Source organism: Vipera ursinii (assembly GCF_947247035.1).
Source record: "Vipera ursinii genome assembly, chromosome: 5".
NCBI classification, from domain to species: Eukaryota; Metazoa; Chordata; class Lepidosauria; order Squamata; family Viperidae; genus Vipera; species Vipera ursinii.
Window position 1 is genome coordinate 32,317,012 of NC_139518.1, and position 19,621 is coordinate 32,336,632.

A 19,621-nucleotide genomic window follows, 5' to 3' on the forward strand; every position below is an offset into this window, starting at 1 on the left:
CCGCCCTGAGTCCTTCGGGAGAAGGGCGGTATATAAATAAAATTATTATTATTATTATTATTATTATTATTATTATTATTATTATTATTATTATTATTATTATTATTATTATTATTATTCCCCCGCACATGCATGCTAGTCGTTATGGATTCTAGGGGCCGGTGCTCATCTCCGTTTCAAAGCTGAAGAGCCAGCGCTTGTCCGAGGACGTCTCCGTGGTCATGTGGCCGGCATGACTAGATGCCAAAGGCGCATGGAATGTATAGTCCTCATCTAAATGGAGGAAAGTATTGTAGACGGGTACTTTTTAGGACCAGTACTCTTTATCAGCTTCATAAAAGATTTAGATGATGGGATAGAAGGGAAACTCATCAAATTTGCAAATGACACCAAGTTGGGGGGAATAGCCAACACTTTGAAAGATAAACTCAATATTCAGAAGGATTTTGACAGACTTCATTGGGCTCTCTCTAACAAGATGCAGTTCAGTGATGAGAAAAATAAGGTCCTGTACTTAAATATGAGCCAGCAGTATGCTGCAGATGCCAAAAAAAGCCAATGCAGTCCTAGGCTACATCAACAGAGGGATAGTATGAAGATCGCATCAAGTGTTAGTACCACTTTATAGTTCACTGGTAAAACCACACTTGGAATACTGTATACACAAAAAGCTGTTGAAAAGCTGTATACACAAAAGCTGTTGAAATTCTAGAAAGAGTGCAGAGAATAGCAACAAAGATGATAAGGGGTCTGAAGGCTAAACCATACAATGAATGGCTGTGGGAATTAGCTTTGTCTAATATAACAAAGAGAAGGAGTGGAGTGATATGATAGACATCTTCCAATACTTAAGGGGCTGTCTCAGAGAAGAGGGGGTGGACCTATTCTTCAAAGCACTGAGGGCAGGACAAGAAGTAATGGATGGGAGATCATTTAAGACAGATCCAACCTAGAACTGAAGTGAAATTTCCTGGCAGTGAGATCAATTAATAAGTAGAATGGCTTACCTCCAAAGGTTGTGGGTGCTCAATCACTGGAGGTTTTCATGAAGAGACTGGACAACATTTGTCCAGAATGGCATAGGGTTTCCTGCTTGAGCAGGGGGTTGGACTAGAAGAAGTGCCTTCCAACCCTGTTATTGTATGTTCTATGTGCATATTATTCCCTCTTATTTTTCCCACAACAAACACCTGTGAGTTAAATTGGGCTGAGTGTGTGTCACTGGAACAAAGTCATCTGTAAGTTTTTATAGTGGTGGGTAACTAGCACCTGTCTCCCCTTGCATTCAAGGTACCATATTTCTATAGTAGTTGGGCTCTCTCCCCTCTTTAGATCACTGGCTGAAATTGGTGGGAATTGGAATACAACAAAATGTCATTTTTGCTTTATTTTCTTAGAACTGGCATGAATAATGGTATAAATATTAAGAATTCTTTTCTTTTCTAATATTTAACCACATCTATAATATTAGATCCATTTCATTTTTGTTAACTATCTTAGTGAATTGGAGTGGTCAGTAGGCTTCAGATAACCTGCATTCGTCTCAAGAAAACAACCTGCTTTTAATATGACAATTTTATGTTCAGTATTTAAGATCCTTTGAAAAATACACAATGTCCATAACAATGTCCATCACCTCATTTTCCAAATGACAACTCACTCCCTCTGTTTCCATAGTAACAAAGTACAATGTTGACCTTTCTTTATTAAATTTGATAATGCCATATCATGAACAGCTGCTACTTACATTCATACTAAGTATAATGAGATAATACTTCATTGAGAGATTTAATCAAGCCTTATTCCTTTCTTGGTTTATATTATATTGCAGCATGCTGCTTTATTTTCATAGTGAAAACAAGACTACAATTACAAACATCCAACATCTTTTATCTGGGACTGAACTGAATACTGTGTCTTTTAATTAGTTCATGCACTGGCTGCTAGTATAAACATCATTTCACATGGAAATAATATAAATTTTTTTTTCCAACTTTCATTTAGCAAATTTTTCCATCAGAAGTAGTAAAAAACACACAAAAACTGTTCTAAGCACACACTTGTTTCAAAATAGTTTATTGCTTCTAGTCTTCCATTCACCAAATATATAAATTTTAATTATTATATTAACTAGTTGTAATATACTGTCTAGAACAAAGATAGAAATATTGCCACTAACAAATCATAGAAATTTTGAAATTTCATGTACTGTATGTTTAATAGTTACAATGATCCCTCATTGATTATACTGATCATTCCTATGAATACAGTTTTGGAAGCATTATTCTCACTGTGAACGAGTTGTGGGATCTCTCGATCCACACTGACACCAAGCAGCACAAGTTCTACTGGAACAGAACAAAAATCATTGGCCATGCCACCACACACCATGCAAGTGAATTCAACAAAGCCTGGCATTCAACCAACGGATCCATAAGGAGCTGTATCAATTGAGCAACCATCCAACAACGGCACCGACAACCTCTTCACTTGGTGACCTTCACACATAATGACCAGCCAGCCACATGACCAGTCATATGGTACGACCAGGCGGTCACATTACCTGCCGACCACATGATCACCTGAGATCAATAAAAGAGGTGAAGAACTGAAACAAGACTCTTCAACCAAAGTTCTGCTGAGAATATCACCTAGCCTAGCGAGGTCACATTCAGAAGCTAAATAGCAAGCTTGAAGAACAAACCTCCACCAACATGACCTTCATTTAAAACACAGACAATTGCCTTAAGTAGAGTCATGTCACTGGACTACAGGTAGTCCTCAAGTTACATTCATTCATTTAGCAGCTGCCCAAAGATATGACTGCATTGCTTGGCGATGAGAATCTTGATCTCAATTGCTATCATAACCAGAGGACTTTGAATATATATCTCTATTACTACCAAGGTAGCAGCAGTTCTTCAGGGATTCATACAGAATTCTTTCTGAGTTCGTCTAGAGATGACAGGGACTATATTTGTGATGTGATGTTTTGCAAAGTATGTGCTCTATCATTGACTTACATTCTTTCCCCTATTTGCCCTTAACAGTTATTGACTGTCTGCTGTAATAACATCACATTCAGTACATGCAGTCTATAATCCATACTTGGCTAGAAAAATTGATGTAGGAACAGGAGGAAGAAAAAAAATGACTGCCAAACCATCTACATGGAGAGGAAAACTGCCAAGAATTAAACTAGGGTAAAGTTGAAAGTGAAATTAAAGAATATTTAGTTCAGCCATAACGGAACTCAATGTCAATAGCAATTGCTCAAATCTGTAAACCACCAGGACGTCAATGAATGCATTATATATATATATATATATATATATATATATATATATATATATATATATATATATATATATATATATATATATATATATATATATATAAAATTCACATTTATTTTTCAATATGCAGTTTTTGCTTCTTAAAAATTACATGTGGCTGTATTCATTTTTATAAAGATATTAAAGGATAAAGGTAAAGCTAAATCATAATAAAATAGCAGCCATTTGGATACGACATTTTCACATCATTTATAATTCTGGTTTGTTTAAATGGATGAAATCATGACTTCTCCCTCAAGTCCTGATATTCTACCTCATCAGGAGAGTGTGCTGGAAAGAATGTTTGGACTGGATCCCAAGAGTATATAGTTCCAATGGGTCACCCAAAATGTGAAGGACATCCCAGCTGCCCATTTAAAATAAACAGGGACCAGTGATACAGAAAGATACAAGACACAGATATTCACTTTATAAAATATTTTCATTTTAAATGACATGCACTTATATCCATAATATCATGAACAGTTCTAATTCTCAATATTATATGTTCTTCAAACATAATGTTCTCCATCATCAGACAACAATCGTGCTATAAAATTTAATTGGATACCAAACTAAGTCAAAATATTGTTTGTTAATTATTTGTTGTATGTATCCATACTGTAACCTGTAAATGATGGTTTCTCATTTGAATGAATTCCATCAGATGTGATTATTCAGTAAATAATGTTTTAGAAAACCATTGCTATATGACAGTTGTTTGCTGTGAGATAGGCAGCAAATAAGTTAAGTAAATAAAAACATCTGTATTAACCTATTAGCCTGGGTTCATGATGGAAACTTCAGTTAATTTGTTTTACAAAATTATTCATTTAAAATATATTTATATATTCTAAAGCATTTAAAAGATGCAGATAGAGAAAGAGAAACCTATTGAGAAAATCAGGCAGAATTTTGCAGTAATCAGGAAACTGTAGTATGTTGTCCCTTTACCCACTTTTTTTAAAATAGAAAATTGCATTAGGCAATGCAATACATTTGGAAATCAAAAGCAATGCCCATGAGATGTGAGAAGTCTACAAAGCCATTATTGGCCAATAGAACATTTAGAAATAATAATCACAAACATTCTTCCCAAAATAGGAAGTTACTACATTTGTGACTTCTAAACTATGTACCAACAGCAAAGGGTGTATAAAGTCCAACATCTATGTAAGGTTGCAAACCAGAGCACTCTTACCCACGAATAAATCTGGCTATATTCAGTGGGACTGTATAAGCCCAGCCATAGTCATATATAAACTTGCTTCGCCTGATCCCAAAAGATGAAAAAATGACAACAAATTCTAGCTTAAACTTGTGTGCGTACCCTATAATGCAGAAGAGGACAAGACGTAGATCAGGATCCCAAGATAAATGTGGGGATGATCAGCAATATATATTTGTTTTCACAATATATAGTTAAAACATCTTATAGAATAGAGATAGATAGATAAAATAGAATTTCTACCTAATGGTAAGCAGTAGATGACAAGGCATTCTTTCACCCCTAGTTAGACTTTTCCTATGATGAGAAATGATAAGGGGAAACATAGTTACAATTCTCCTAAAGCTATGTATGAAAGTTATGGACCCTCGAGAAGCAAGGACAGTTTGCAAAGCTAGAATTGTATGGAGAAGAATAGCAAACGGTATTGGCATAAACACAGTTTAATTTACTTTGTTTTGCTTTCTGCTTGATCACAAGCTCTGTTAAATTAAAAAAAATCTAGCAACTATGTTTAAATTATCTTCCAAAAGGCAAGAAATACATCATATACTTGAATGAGATACAACCTGCCTTGATTGATGATTCAGTACAGTGGTTTGGCACAATGGCTTGGCTTGATAAAACTGCCTTCCTTTCACCTCTTGAAAAGGATGTCATGTTCCTTAACATGAAAATTATCTCGAAGTATGAAAGACATATTAAGTATGAGCTAACTATGACAATTGAGGCAATTCAGAAAATTCCTGTCATAACTGCAATTGTGAAGCTAATACGTTCAAAACTTTTAAGCCTCAAGCAAATCCATAATCATCTCTAATTTTCATGTGTTCTTTTTAATGAGCTATTACACAAAATTATTATGTAAATTCATGATTCAGAGTTCAACTGAAGACATTTCTTAAAAGGATTAATTAAACCTAAACTAATAACCAAACTGATAACAAGCTTGGGCACATCAGATGTTTTTTAGATTTTGTTTCAATCCTGCCTTTATTACTCTATAAATAACTCAAGGTGATGAACGTATCTAATTCTCCTTTCTCCTCCTATTTTCCCCACAACAACAACCCCATGAGGTGAAGTGAGCTGAGATAGGATGACTGGCCCAAAGTAATGTATCCAGTTTTTCATGCCTAAGGTGGGACTAGAACTCCCAGTCTTCTGGTTTCTAATCTACAGAGCCTTAACTACTAGACCAAACTGATTTCTGAGAAAGATGATTGGCAGTAGAGCTTCTCTGTGGGCTAGAGGAAGCAGAAAGAGGTCAAATGAATAAGTAATAAACTTTCTGTATCTGACATCCCAGAAGCCTTCTGAACCTTGTTATCTTCCACGTGGGTTGAATTAATGAGTATAGCAGAAAGAGTCCACTTCCCTGGCAACTGATAATAGGGACTATAGGCTACATCATCAGGAGGGCATCAAGCTGGCTTGTTCAGCTAAGCAGCAGCAATCAATTTTCTATTTTTTGGGCTCAAGTATTTTTCCCCACATCCTGCAAACTATTATAAAATAATTTCTAAAGTGATTCATATGCTAGAACTCATCCCAGCCTAAATAAAATCCAATATAGGACACCTGTATCTTTGTGGTTAGGTTTGCTTTTCTGTCTGTTGCACACCCTAATATCAAAAAGAGAGTCATAAGTCACTGAATAAATTAAGTTGTGGTGGGGGGGGAACCATATAATCTTTGGATGGAAGGAGTTCTTCAGGGTGCAATCAATTATGTCAGTTACATGAAATTATGTTTTGTAGATTGTAAATGTGGTCATGAATTTGGGGACTGCATGAGACAGAGAAGTTGCATATATCTAACCCTCATAGAGAACATGAAAAAACTAATCTATGCTGCAGCACACAGTTCAAAAAACTTTGAAAATAAAGCTGAAAGATCTCCATACGTATAGAGATTGCTTATTTAAATCCTGCCATTCTTTATGGAAATGGATGTTTCTTGGAAAATTTAAATTTGTAAAATGTTTAAAAATTATTAATGTTAATTCCAATCCACCCCCACCTCACACCCTGAGCTATGTAAAAAAATGCCTGCTTATTGGTTGCTACCAACTTTGGATGTGCTACTCTTATTTATACATAGGATAGCCTTTATACCAAAAAAACCAGGGGATGAATCATTTTTGCTCCAATATACAAGAAAGGTAGTAGAGATGATCCATCAAATGATAGGCTTCTTAACTTATTCCATACTATAAAAATAAAAGTATGCTACACACCTAGGCCTTAAGATACAGTATAAGGAAGAGATCATCCAAGAGTAAAGAATTATCCAGGAGGAAAGAGTTATTGAAGAGCAAAGAGCAACTTTTAGACACACAAGAATAATTTAATACTAGCTTTTCAAAATCTTCAAATGTTTTTCAAAGGAGAATTAATCCTCTCTCTTTATTCACTGCCTCAATCATTTGGCATTTATAAAGACATAAAGCATATTAACTGCTTTCAACTGTATATTTTCAGGGCAGATATACTCAAATTCCTGCAGTGTATTTCTTGTGCCACATGGCACAGAGGTTTTATCTGGATTTGAGGCACAAGCTAATTTTCTCTTCTTTCAGCTGGAATTCTGATTAGATTTACGATTTTGATGTAGCTTTTGGCTAATAAGGATTGCTATTTTATATACAATGTTGCCAAAGTTGTTACTCTAGCCTTCAGATATCAACAAATGATGATCTCTATAGCATAAAAGTGAGGATCATCATTAGTATTCTTGTTCTTAATTATATATAACTTAATTTTTAGATATATAGGTTTATGGATACTCTGATGTTTTGTTTTTAAAGAGTCATTCTAAGTGTATGGGATTTAGGCTGTAATAACTTTGAGTTTGATTAGATTTTCCCCCATCCCTTTTTAGAAAGACATATACTGTATTTTGGGATAGCTTCTGTAGTAAATTACTGACAAAATTTTATATTTTGCAGATTTTTAAAAAAATCCTTCCAAAAGAAATCAGATAAGTGCAGGTGTAATTGAGACTTTTATTGTTGTTTTTGTCCTCAAGTCAGTGTTTTACACCAGCAACTGCCTGGACAAATCCCTGAAGTTTACTTGGCAAGGTTTTTCAGAAGTCATTTGCTGTTACCTTTTCTCAGGTCTAAGAGAGAATGACTGGCCCAAAGTCACCCAGCTAATTTTGTGGCTAAGGTAGGACTAGAACTCATCATCTCCCAGTTTCTAGCCTGACCCCATAACCATTGTTTCACACTGGCTTCCAATAAAAACGATTGCAGTTGTCTACACACAGATTATGATTCTGTGCATGTACCAATCAGTTAACTGTTTTGTAATAATCAAACCCATGGTAAAATTACTAGTGCATCATATATGTTGGCCCAAAAAATTGGCCTTCAACATACTGTATGTAACAGCAGTTAAAATGAAATGGATATTCATCAGAATTCTTATGCATTAACTATCAACTGGTTGCAATTTCTGGAAGCCAGACTGCAGGCTGTGATCATTTGTCTAAGCAAACCTAATACCTAAATACTGTAGCTCAAATATTAAAACTATATTCTGACAGATAAGTTATCAATAAGTAGGCTATCCTCCACTCAAAATCATTTCATCAAAGCAAGTTAGCCCCTTCGGATACAATTTACATAAGTGTTTGTGTGTACTGGATTTTTCTTTTTTTACACCAACTAGATTATACTGGGCACATTTCTCAGTTGCTGTGGCTTTAGCTTCTTATATTTTACTGAATAGTGTAACACATTGTTCTCCAATCTGGTTGTTTTAGCTGGGAATTTTAAGAATCAAAGTCCAACAACACTGGAGAGCATTGGTTTGGGGAAACATGGTGCAAAATGTCCCAAAATCTCTCTTCACTAATTCTTCATAACACTTCATTCTTTATTTTGCTGTATTAGCTGCATTAAACTTAGAAATTCCATTCATTCATGCCATTTAGTAAACCCTTGCTTTATTAGATCTGAAGAACAATAACAGGAGACCTTATTCCATCACCTGTATTACTGGGCTTTGAGTTAAAGTTCCTTAAAGTTCCATTCTAATTTATGTGTGACACTATGCCCTTGATCTGTACAGATGATTAATATGGGAACAACTGCTTATGGTTGCCTGTTTGTTTTGAATGGTGACCTGTAGCACAAAAACAAAGCCAAATGAACTACAAGCCAGACATTCAAGCAACAGTGGTCTGGTGAATTCAGACATAAGGCTTTGAGCTGGTATTAATCCTGAAGAAACAAAGATATTGCTTAAGCATTATGCAAGATATTCTTATGATCCCTATTAATGCTCATAATAAAAAAGAGAAAAGAGATTCTTCCTGAATTTTCATTTATTTGAAGCCTTTGTTCATTTACACAATGTACTAAGACATAAAGCGATTTGTTTGCTTTTGTTTAAGAAAGATCCATCATTTGTGGCCCCTGAAATCAATTCCATTTGATAGAATTGATGGGGTCTATCTGAAGACCTACTATCTAGACCAGTGTTCCTTAAAGTGGTCCTGGAGGTCTCTAAAGATCCTCTCAGAGGTCCATGAAACCAAAATTATTTGCCAGATATTTAAGATTGATTTATTCATTTCTGTAAAACATTTGTATAACTTCTCTTCTTATAACAAACTCTGGGTGGCTCCCAATCAAAAATTAAATCAACATAAAAACCATATTAAAACTATAAAACTAAACATATTGGACACAAAAACCTGGTGCCAAATCAAGCTTCCTATATGCAGTCACTTCATCCTATCCTATCGCTTGCAGGGGGGGGGAGCTAATTCTTCAGTGTTTTACAGAGGGCCAGAAGGCTACAGACCTTGCAGAACCTCAAGGGGAAAAGTGTTCCATAAGTTAGGGGCTGCCATGGAAAAGGAACATTTCTTAGATCCCATAAGATGGCAATGTTTAAGAGAAGGGACTAGGAGTATGACCATCTTATTATAACCTAGTAGGATGGGTAGATATTCATAGAGAAAGGCAGTCCCCACAGGTAACCTGTGTCATTTAGAGCTTTAATGGTGATGACCAGCACCTTGAATTTGCACTTGGAAAGAAACTAGAAGCCAGTGAAGCTTGCATAATGGAAGTATTACATGGGCAAACCTAAGAGTAACCATCACTGTACACGCTGCCCTTTACTGGCACCCATCACTACACATATTTGTAGAAATTTAAAACAATGTCATTTTCTCAGTCTTATTTGTGTTAAAAATGTAGAGTTTTCCATGAAACATTTTAGTTATGTCAATATGTAATGAGCTTAATACTATATTGTTATTGTTACAGGATTCAATAAATATTATCCAAGCCCTACAAATCTTGTTTCCAAGGTATATTCAAGACTTCTTCAACCAGTCTAGAACCATATAGCTGTCCTGACAGAATCTGTTACTGGTCTCCAATTTTCATGGAGAAGACTCACACATACTGTTTCTCTGCTACTGTGCTGTCCAGTGGGCTATAAAAGTATGAATGAAATTTATTAGCATTTTTTAATATTCACAACCAAGTTATTTACAAACACTTGAAATGTATGATTTCAATATGATTTCTGCATATATTTATTTATTATTATCTTTGGGAATCATTTATGTGTTTTATTATGCATATTTTTAAATTTTAGAATTATTTTTTTAAATTTTACTCATGTGCTATTGATTATGTACCATTAAGTCAGTGTCAACTCTTAGCGAGCAGATAGATATATTTTCTCCAGGATAATATTAATATTATACTTTGAACATGTTAATGAACTGAATTATCTGAGATGTTTAATTGCCTCAGGTAATAAATCTAATAAATAAACTCCCAAGGCAGATTCTTTCATTGTTGAACAGCCACTGTTAAGAAATTTTTCCTATGCCCAACTAAATTTTACTTTGTAATTTTATCCAATTGTTACTTGTCCTGTTTTTCAAAAAAGTATCCATTTTGGTATGACAATTTTCACATCTATCCTGTCTTCCTTGTTGCATAAAGACCACAATTGTGTTTTGTAAATCAGAACTTAAAGTTTACAGTACACATGCTCTAACTAAATACTACCAGGGCTTTTTTTTGTCATAGAATGCTCAGAATGGGGTTCCGGCACCTTTTTTTGGATGGAACCTTGTAGGGTAGGCAAGGCAGGCTGTATGACATGTGTGAGTTCCGGCACCTTTTTCTTTTACTGAATACTACAATCACCATTAAATAGGGATGCGGTGGCTCAGTGGGTTAGGACGCTGAGCTTGTCAATCAGAAGGTCAGCAGTTTGGCGGGTCAAATCCCGAGTGCCGCGTAACAGAGTGAGCGCCTGTTACTCATCCCAGATTCTGCCAACCTAGCAGTTCGAAAGCACGTAAAAATGCAAGTAGAAAAATAGGGACCACTACGGTGGGAAGGTAACAGCGTTCCGTGCGCCTTTGGCGTCTAGTCATGCCGGCCACATGACCACGGAGACGTCCTCGGACAAGCGCTGGCTCTTCGGCTTTGAAACGGAGATGAGCACCGGCCCCTAGAATCCATAACGACTAGCACGCATGTGCGGGGGAACCTTTACCTTTACCTTTTACAATCACCATTAGAAAGCAAACAAATCCCCTAACCCCGCCCCCCAAATTCTGTAAATTTTGTCTCTGTTCATATTGAAGGGCGGGATATAAATGGAATAAAAATAAAATAAAAATAAAAATATTGCCTTTCGTTTAAACAATATCTTATGTTAAATCATAAACATTTAATACTATTTAGATATGTAGTTAGATTTACTGTGAAATTCCTGAATGACTGAAAAAGGAGTGCTAAAGATTTACAGCCAAGTCTTGTAAGTACTTTCAAGACTGTGGTGCCTGAATGTATCCAAATATGACTTATTCAACAAACCATGCCCAATAATATCATGTTTATGTAATGTGCAAATCCAAGCAGCTATTACATGTGAATCAATAAGTGTCCCTAGATGCAGCAATTTTTAAGAAACACATACACAAGGGCTAGGACCGTATATCATACCGAAAACCTGTGTTGTTTTTTTAAAAACTGAAAGCTTTAAGATGTATGAACTTCAATTCTCAAAATTCTGCTGATTCGGAATTCTATAGTTGAAGTCCACACATTTTCAAGTTGCCAGTTTGTATAAATTATCGGGAACGATTTTACTTTACGATGAAAGCAAACAGGAGTATAAATTAACATAATCTCATTCATAAATCCATTTGAAACTGCAAAAAACCCCTTCATTCTATTTAAATTGATTTACACATCGTACCTGCCTATCTCAAAGCGAGTATTCAATTTAATGCCAACATGATAAGAGTTAAATTGTACTAACTTACTGCAAGGAGTAACTTACACGTTGTTTCTTGTTACCAAGTTGACACACGATGCTAGGGCGAAACCCATTCTACACTATTTACTGTTCGTAAATCTATAGACCAAAATATGACCCTTTTTCCGTCTGATAAAGTGGAACGGTTAGCTGTCCACGACAAGCCTTATCAACGTAAAACAAACTTTATACAAGTTTCTCTCTGCCAGGTTTTCACCACTTTAAGAGCACAGTGTTTTGACGGACTTTATACTACCTTAATTCTTCTGGAGGAAGGAGATGAACGAAGAGGTAGCCGAAAAAAGCAGCCTTGGATCGGGCAGAAATGTAGACAGCAGTCCTTAATATGAGAGAGTTCAAGTCCTGGGGCCTTCCTTAGTGATAGTGACCTTAGCGCATGCGCCGCGAAGGAAAGTAATTGGCCGGAACTGCTAGTGAGCCATGCCGTCTGTCGGCGTGAAGCGAGATCTGCTTTTTCAAGCCTTGGGAAGAAGTTACGGTAAGGAAAAGATTGGGGGCTTGTAGTGAGCGTGTCTTTTGGTCAGAAGAAGTGGGGAAAGAGGCCGTTGCGATTGATATTTTGCACTAGATATGGGGCAGTTCGGTTATGGGTAAGAAAAGGACACCTTGGTAGATTTAGGCAGGGGTCTTCAAACTTGGCCCTTTTGTGACTTGTGGACTTCAACTCCCAGAATTCCTCAGCCAGCATGGCTGGCTGAGGAATTCTGGGAGTTGAAGTCCACAAGTCACAAAAGGGCCAAGTTTGAAGACCCCCTGATTTAGAGCATAAAGGAGACTTCATAAACTTCTCTGAGCTCAGGGGCGAAAAGGTACCTTATTCTGCCCTGATTTGGTACTTACCAAATATGTTGGACTGCAGCCTCCACTGCTTTCGACCAAGTCCATTGTGGTCTTAGCAGTTGTGTATCCTGCACATTCAGCCGGTACCAAGGTGGAGAGAGATTAAGTGACAAAGTGTAATGGGAGAAGGGGGTTGCTTTTATTTTCCAGCAGGAAGCCAAACATAAACAGCCTTACTTATTGATTAATACAGATTATTGACCCATGATAGCTATGAAAATGGAAGGATATTACATTGGTTGCTTATCAGAATTGCATCATTTCCTATTGCTTTGTGCCACCTCTGAAGTCCTTCTGAGTGACATTTAACCAAATATTAAGATGAAATCAGTTATCTTTTTCTAAAAGATGCATTAATTCCACTTTAATTGATAACCAATCTTAAAAACAATATTTTTTGCAGCTGATGAAGAATTTGATGAACTCTGTTTTGAATTTGGTTTGGAACTTGATGAAATTGTAAGTATTTTTACTGTTATATTTATTGCAGACTCACAGTAGATGTGATACGTGTAGTGTAATGCAAGTGTCACATAAAGCATTTCCCCCTAATTCTTCAGGATTCTGTTTTGTAAAAAAAACACCTTCACAATGAAAACAGAGTGGTTCTAATTATGGTAGTACTTCCTTTTTCAATAATATGTTGAGCATCTAGAAACAAACAAGATGATTACTGGAAGCCAGCATGGGTATGTTAAGACAAGACTCATGCTGCTTGACATTGATGTCTGCTCATAAGTTTTTGTTTGTATGCTTTAGATATGTATATTTTATTTTAGACCTCCGAGAAGGACATAATAAGCAAAGAAAAAGGTGATGGAAAAGCAGAGGGTGCATCAGAAACCATTCTGTATAAAATTGATGTTCCTGCTAATCGGTATGATCTCCTTTGTTTGGAAGGCCTAGTCAGAGGTCTTCAGATTTTTAAAGAAAGGTAATACTCGACAACATTTGAGACTATTATTAAATGCTGTATTAGGCTTATCAGTAAGTAGTCAGACAAAACTGTCAACTCCTGAATAATTTTTATGTGCTTGTGCTTTAGCAACAAATCCTACCTAATAATTCAAACGTTACCCTTTACAGGTAGTCTTCCCTTTGTCAACCACTTTGTTCAGCAACCGTTTGAAGTTGCAGTGGCACTGAACAAGTGGTACTTACAATTGATCCTTGATATTCCACTTGATGCCATGCCCCCTGATCACATGATCATGATTTGGTTGTTTGGAAACTGGCTTGCCCTTACTACAGTTGTAATTTTCCACAGTCACATGAAATCTCTGTGGCTTTCCTGTATTTGTGCAATGCAGTGCAATGCCATCAACCGCCCAGCCTTCCTGTGCTTTTGCCCACCACGCCATCCACTCCACTAGCCTTTCTACGGTCACAATTCAGTGTGCCGTCCACCTCCAGGCTTTCCTCCACTTGCACATGGCCTACAACAGACCTTCCTCCAACTCATATATAGACTGCACTGGTGATCCCAGGGCCTCTTTTTGTGTGTCACACCTTTCTTCTTACCTTGGACTGCTATTACTTCCTGATAAACAACCTGCCCATCTTAAGGTTATGATGGGAACCCACATTTGTGGGATTTTCATTACTAAGCGATGTGGTCGTGTGAAATTGTACTCTACAATCATATTGTTTAATGATGGTAATCTTGGCCCCAATTGCTGTTGTAACTCAAGGTCTATCTGTATCCTTCCAAGGTTGGTAAAATGAGGGCCCAAATTGTTGGGGGACATATGCGTACTCTGTAAACCTTAGGGCTGTAAAGCACTGTGAAGCGGCATACTGTATACAGTAAGTCTAAATGCGAGTAAAAGATAGGTTCAGAAATAACTAGAAATCTAGGTTGCTTGAACTGCTTTAGGTACATGTAATTTATATTTGCCTGTGGTTTAAACATTATGTGAAATTATAATTTAATATTTTTTAGATAGGTAGCTTAAGGAAAAGTAAGAAATTGAAAAAAATTCTGAAAAGATATAATGACAAATTATTTCCCTATTGTTGCTCAGAAAGCTATTTAATAATATTTAAAATATTTAACACACAACCAATCCTTTATGATTAGAAATCTGATAATGGCAAAAAAATTACTAGTGAAAGGCAAAGTATTTCAATTTTTAAATTTTTTTTAGCTCAAAACAGCTTTTCAAATCATGCTGGAAGTATTGGTATGTTTCTGTGTGCTAACTGTGGATGTCAGTTGGATGAGGGAGAAGCATTAAGGTGGAGCCTGCTTTTTTATGCCTCTAAAACTGATCTCTAATGTTAAAATCTCATTATTTTAGAATAAGGGCTCCACGATACAAAAAAATCACACCACCCAATGGTGAAATTCAAAGACTTACCATTAGTGAAGAGGTAAGTAAAGCTGAATCTTCATCTTGATGCATACATTGTAAATAAATGCTTTTCAAATTTAAGTCAATTTTTGTAGAGGTTAGCTAAGAGTCAATAAACATAAAAATGCTGTTATATTGATTAATTGTACTGCTGTTCCTTTTCTTTGAATACAGACATTTAAAAAATACAATTAATATTTATTTTTAAAATATCCAGTATTAGTTATTTTAAATGTTTTGGTTTAAGATGAAAGCTTAATTTTATGAAATAATGGATTGCTTTATGGAGCATATAATATTTTCACTCATATTGTCTTTTGCTAATAATTGTATCCATTTTATGGCAGACTGCCCAAGTCCGTCCTTATGCAGTGGCTGCAGTTCTTCGTAATATAACTTTTGTCAAAGACCGTTATGATAGTTTCATTGACCTACAGGAAAAATTGCATCATAATATATGCAGGTTAGTTGTATTCTGAAATTTATTTTTAGTGAAATATTAAAAATATTGGTAAAATGTTTTATGGCATCTTGAATTAGAATGTGTTTCGCCTGAAAATGCTGAAGAACTCTGTTTTTACGTGGTATTTTAAAAATCAGATATATGTAAAAAGGGAAGAAAACTACTGCATATAATATGCATTTATTCATTTTTCAGATGCAGGTTACAGTGCAATATTCAAAGTTTATTATTTATGAATAATATTTATTGCACAAGAATATAACAACTGTCACTTTATCCGTATTTTATCAGTACCCTGTGTAATGGGTATTTAGTAGGTAGAAGAGATGTTAATTCACTTTGTTTTCTTTTTAGGAAGAGATCGTTAGTTGCAATTGGTACCCATGATCTAGATACAATCTCTGGCCCATTTATATATACAGCTAAACCACCAGCTGAAATTAAATTCAAACCATTGAATCAAGATAAAGAATACAGTGCTCCTGAAATCATGGAAATGTACAGGGTAGGTTACTTTAATACAACAAGATATATTTCCATTTATTTATGATTTGGTACAATTTATTTGGTCACCTATCTCAACATAATGACCTTGGGTGAATACAATATATAAATACACACAAACAGCATCACATGAAAGTATAAACAAGAGCTGAAATGTCTGTAAACTGGAAAAAAATAAACACACATAAACAATACAATGTAACTGAGGTTCCTAATGAACTCATAGATTTGGGAAAATGGTAACCAGCCTTATATACTGTACTGAACTAACATCCAGCTTTTATAACTAGGAATGTTCCAAAACACTTGGCCCATAGTAGAAAACCTTAGATCATGCAGTAGTCCAGTAAACTTTTGAGCATTGCTAATATAGATTTTATCTTTTTGTAAATTCATTTCTGACCTCATAGCACTGCTGCTCCTTGAAGTAGAGTGCTTGTCCTAACTATGATTTGTTTATTTAGATGTCATAGCATAGAACTGTGCTTGCAGGCCCATTTTGTGGCTTAGAGACATTACAGAATTATTTTATCTGAAAGCCTTTGGTATGACAATCTTGCTAAAGCTAAGTAGCTTTTGCTTACATTGATGTTTGGATTGGAGACCATTGATTGGTCTTCTTCATAGAATCATAGAACTGGAGGGGATCTTGGAGATCTTCTAGTCCAACCTCCTGCCTAAGCTTCTTGGATATGTAAATATACTCTATTTACAAAGGAATCTGGCATCGTGCCCGGATGCTCCCTGTTGTGATCGGTGCCCGGATGCTCCCTGTTGTGATCGTTCTGGAACATCTGGGGATGGCTTTTGCTCCAGAAGGAAGAATTCTGCCCAGACAAGTAGATACATCGGCACCATTTGTTTTTGAATAGGGAAATTCTTGGAATCTACAGAATTATTCTCCAGGAATAAACTTTGAATGTCTCTATTTTTCTCTCCTTTGATAAATGTTATTAGACCTCAGTGATTTTTAAGTACATGGAGCTACTCCCAGTTAAACTGGAACAGCAAAGAAAAAAAAAGAAAGACATGGATGTTGAATCAAAATACATGAGTCTGATATGTGCATACCAAAGCTAGCAGTCATTGACCTGAGTAAACAAAGAAATAGAAAAACAGAAGATGGGAGCAAAAATAAGATTATAGGTTTAAAGCAAAAGTAGTACTCAAATAAATAATCCTTCATGTATTTCTCTATACTTTCCCTGCCAAATTTGCTTTAATGGTTCCCTTTTCCCAACAATTTGGGGCATTGGCCTGAAATCTTATGTTCAGTAAGACAAAACCTGCCTTTAATGTTTTTCTCAAAGAATGGATAACATTAGAAATTTATCTTCTGGTGAGATTGTAAAATTATTGCACTGTGTTCACATACTGTTATGAATTTGTCAACATTCATACTCCTTAATAGTTTCTTGTTTTATACAGATTAGCAATAAACTGAAAACTGGTTGAGTTTTTACAAATAGTTTTATTTTTAGTTTCATGTCTGCTCATAGACTTGAATAAGGAATGTGCCATAAGGAATATACTAAGAAATAAGTGAATTGCCGATCACCTTCCTAGTATATAGTGATATTTTCCTATGAAAAAATCATTCATATATAAATCGCTTCTAGGGATTAATGTATGTTATATAGATATTATCAGATGATATTGTGCAATGGTTTCTGACGAAAGATATAAGCATTAATTTAACATTTGTTTGTTTTAGACGGATAGCCATCTTAGACACTATCTACATATTATTGAAAATGAATCACTTTATCCAGTTATCTATGATAGCAATGGTGTTGTTCTCTCAATGCCACCAGTAATTAATGGTAAGATTTTTCTTAGCAGCATTTGTTTTAACCTCAGTATATGAGAGAAATAGGAAATGGCATACTGTTATAGTCTGAAATTTGTTCTGTTTATTTCAGGACATACTCCTCAATATAAAAATTTTTTTCCCTGTTTCTAAGAATTTCTTCATGCTTTTTGAATATATTCTCAAGGTCTGATTGTTTCAACTCTTTAACAGAAATGGAATATAAACTTTTTTAAAATTTTAAATTGGCTGAAGTTCTCATATGTACTAATAAAGGAGAATATTTGTAGTTCAGGATTGACATGAGGGATCCTGGGTGCTCTCTGAGCTTGCTTGTTTCTTGCAGACTTGATGATGTTACCTAGTTTGGATAATGAAACGTCTGCAAGAAGACAAGCAAAATGTACACTTAGGTATAATGTACACTTAGGTATAATCTATTCAGCAGACTAGATGCTACTAGCAGATTGGATCCCTCTTTTGTCTGCATCCTTCCCATGTACTGTATATCTGGAACACATTTGGGAATAGCTCCCAGGATAAGAAAACAGAAAATCTGGTATGGGTACAGATTGAGGCTCCTAGTGAACCCTCGTGGAAGTGCATTTGTACTTCATAGGAAACCAGAATTTCAGAATTCTTGCTTACATAGGAGAAAGCGAAACTGCTACACTGTTCAGATTGCAGTCATTCATTTCTGTTACGAAGCAATACAGTTAATGAATTCTGGACAGCAGTAAGTCGTGTTTTTTTTTCTTGTGACATAGGAACTGGGGATTCTGGTCTGCGAAAACATTTATAGAACTGCTGACACACAGTAATCTTTGTAATTTCAGCTCCTTAAGAAAATACAATGTAGTATAATTTAATCATATTTTGGGGATTACACTAAATATATATCTGCATGTTCTTTACATAAATACTGCAACGTTTCAAAGAAATATAATCTATCCATAGATGCACCAATGTTGTCTTTAGCTGCAGGCAGTATTGCTTCATTTTTCAAAGAATAACTTTTGCCATTTATTGCAGTTCAAATGACATCAGTTTCTTAGGAAAGCCATGATATTTATGCATGCTGTAACGACAGTTAACACCATAATCTTACTATAAAATTATAGCAAATACAGACCCTTCCACTGACTACATTCTACCCTAACAAATAATTTCAGCTGCAGGGCCTGGTCCACAAAATAATTTATGTAATGTCTACACATCTGGATTTCAGAGTCCCTTCTTGAGAAATTACCCCGTGGAAAAATTCTCAAATATCCTGGTACAAAACTATAAACAAGGAAAAACAATAATCTAAGCTCTTGTTCATTTAAAGAAAAATCACTTAGATCTCAGCATGCATATTTATTGTGCTGGTTGTTAGGTTTTCTAGTACTATAGCTCTAAGTCCAATATTCAGTAGAAAGATTTGTAAAACTCAGTCTTTTAAATTCAAGAACATGAAAAAATTGCATCTTCAATTCCAGTGTATTTCTGTTTTTTAGGAGACCATTCAAAAATAACCCTCAACACTAGAAATGTACTCATTGAGTGTACAGCCACAGATCTTACCAAGGTAAATACCCTTGACCAGCAAAGTATTGAGCAAAGTTAATCTTGATCTACAAAATAAAATAAGAATGATGTCCCTTTGAAAGTGACCTTAACTGCTGATCAGTATTTATTTTTAGAAATGTGACTTGCTTCAAAGTGAATATAAGGAGTAAGCTTGACACTTTATAAAAGGATTTCAAAATATTGG

At 35.4% G+C, this 19,621-nt stretch overlaps 1 protein-coding gene across 1 annotated transcript in view; it reads left to right on the plus strand.

Annotated features, from left to right (window-relative positions):
- Nucleotides 1-12,276: 12,276 nt before the first annotated feature.
- FARSB (phenylalanyl-tRNA synthetase subunit beta) overlaps nt 12,277-19,621 on the plus strand; it is a 32,466-nt gene continuing 25,121 nt past the window's right edge. The window contains exons 1-8 of the mRNA XM_083364438.1: nt 12,277-12,372; nt 13,138-13,193; nt 13,514-13,668; nt 15,035-15,107; nt 15,436-15,551; nt 15,906-16,056; nt 17,770-17,878; nt 19,365-19,435. Coding sequence (XP_083220564.1) covers nt 12,315-12,372; nt 13,138-13,193; nt 13,514-13,668; nt 15,035-15,107; nt 15,436-15,551; nt 15,906-16,056; nt 17,770-17,878; nt 19,365-19,435 — 789 coding nt within the window. The 5' untranslated portion in view covers nt 12,277-12,314. The remainder of the gene's footprint in view (nt 12,373-13,137; nt 13,194-13,513; nt 13,669-15,034; nt 15,108-15,435; nt 15,552-15,905; nt 16,057-17,769; nt 17,879-19,364; nt 19,436-19,621) is intronic.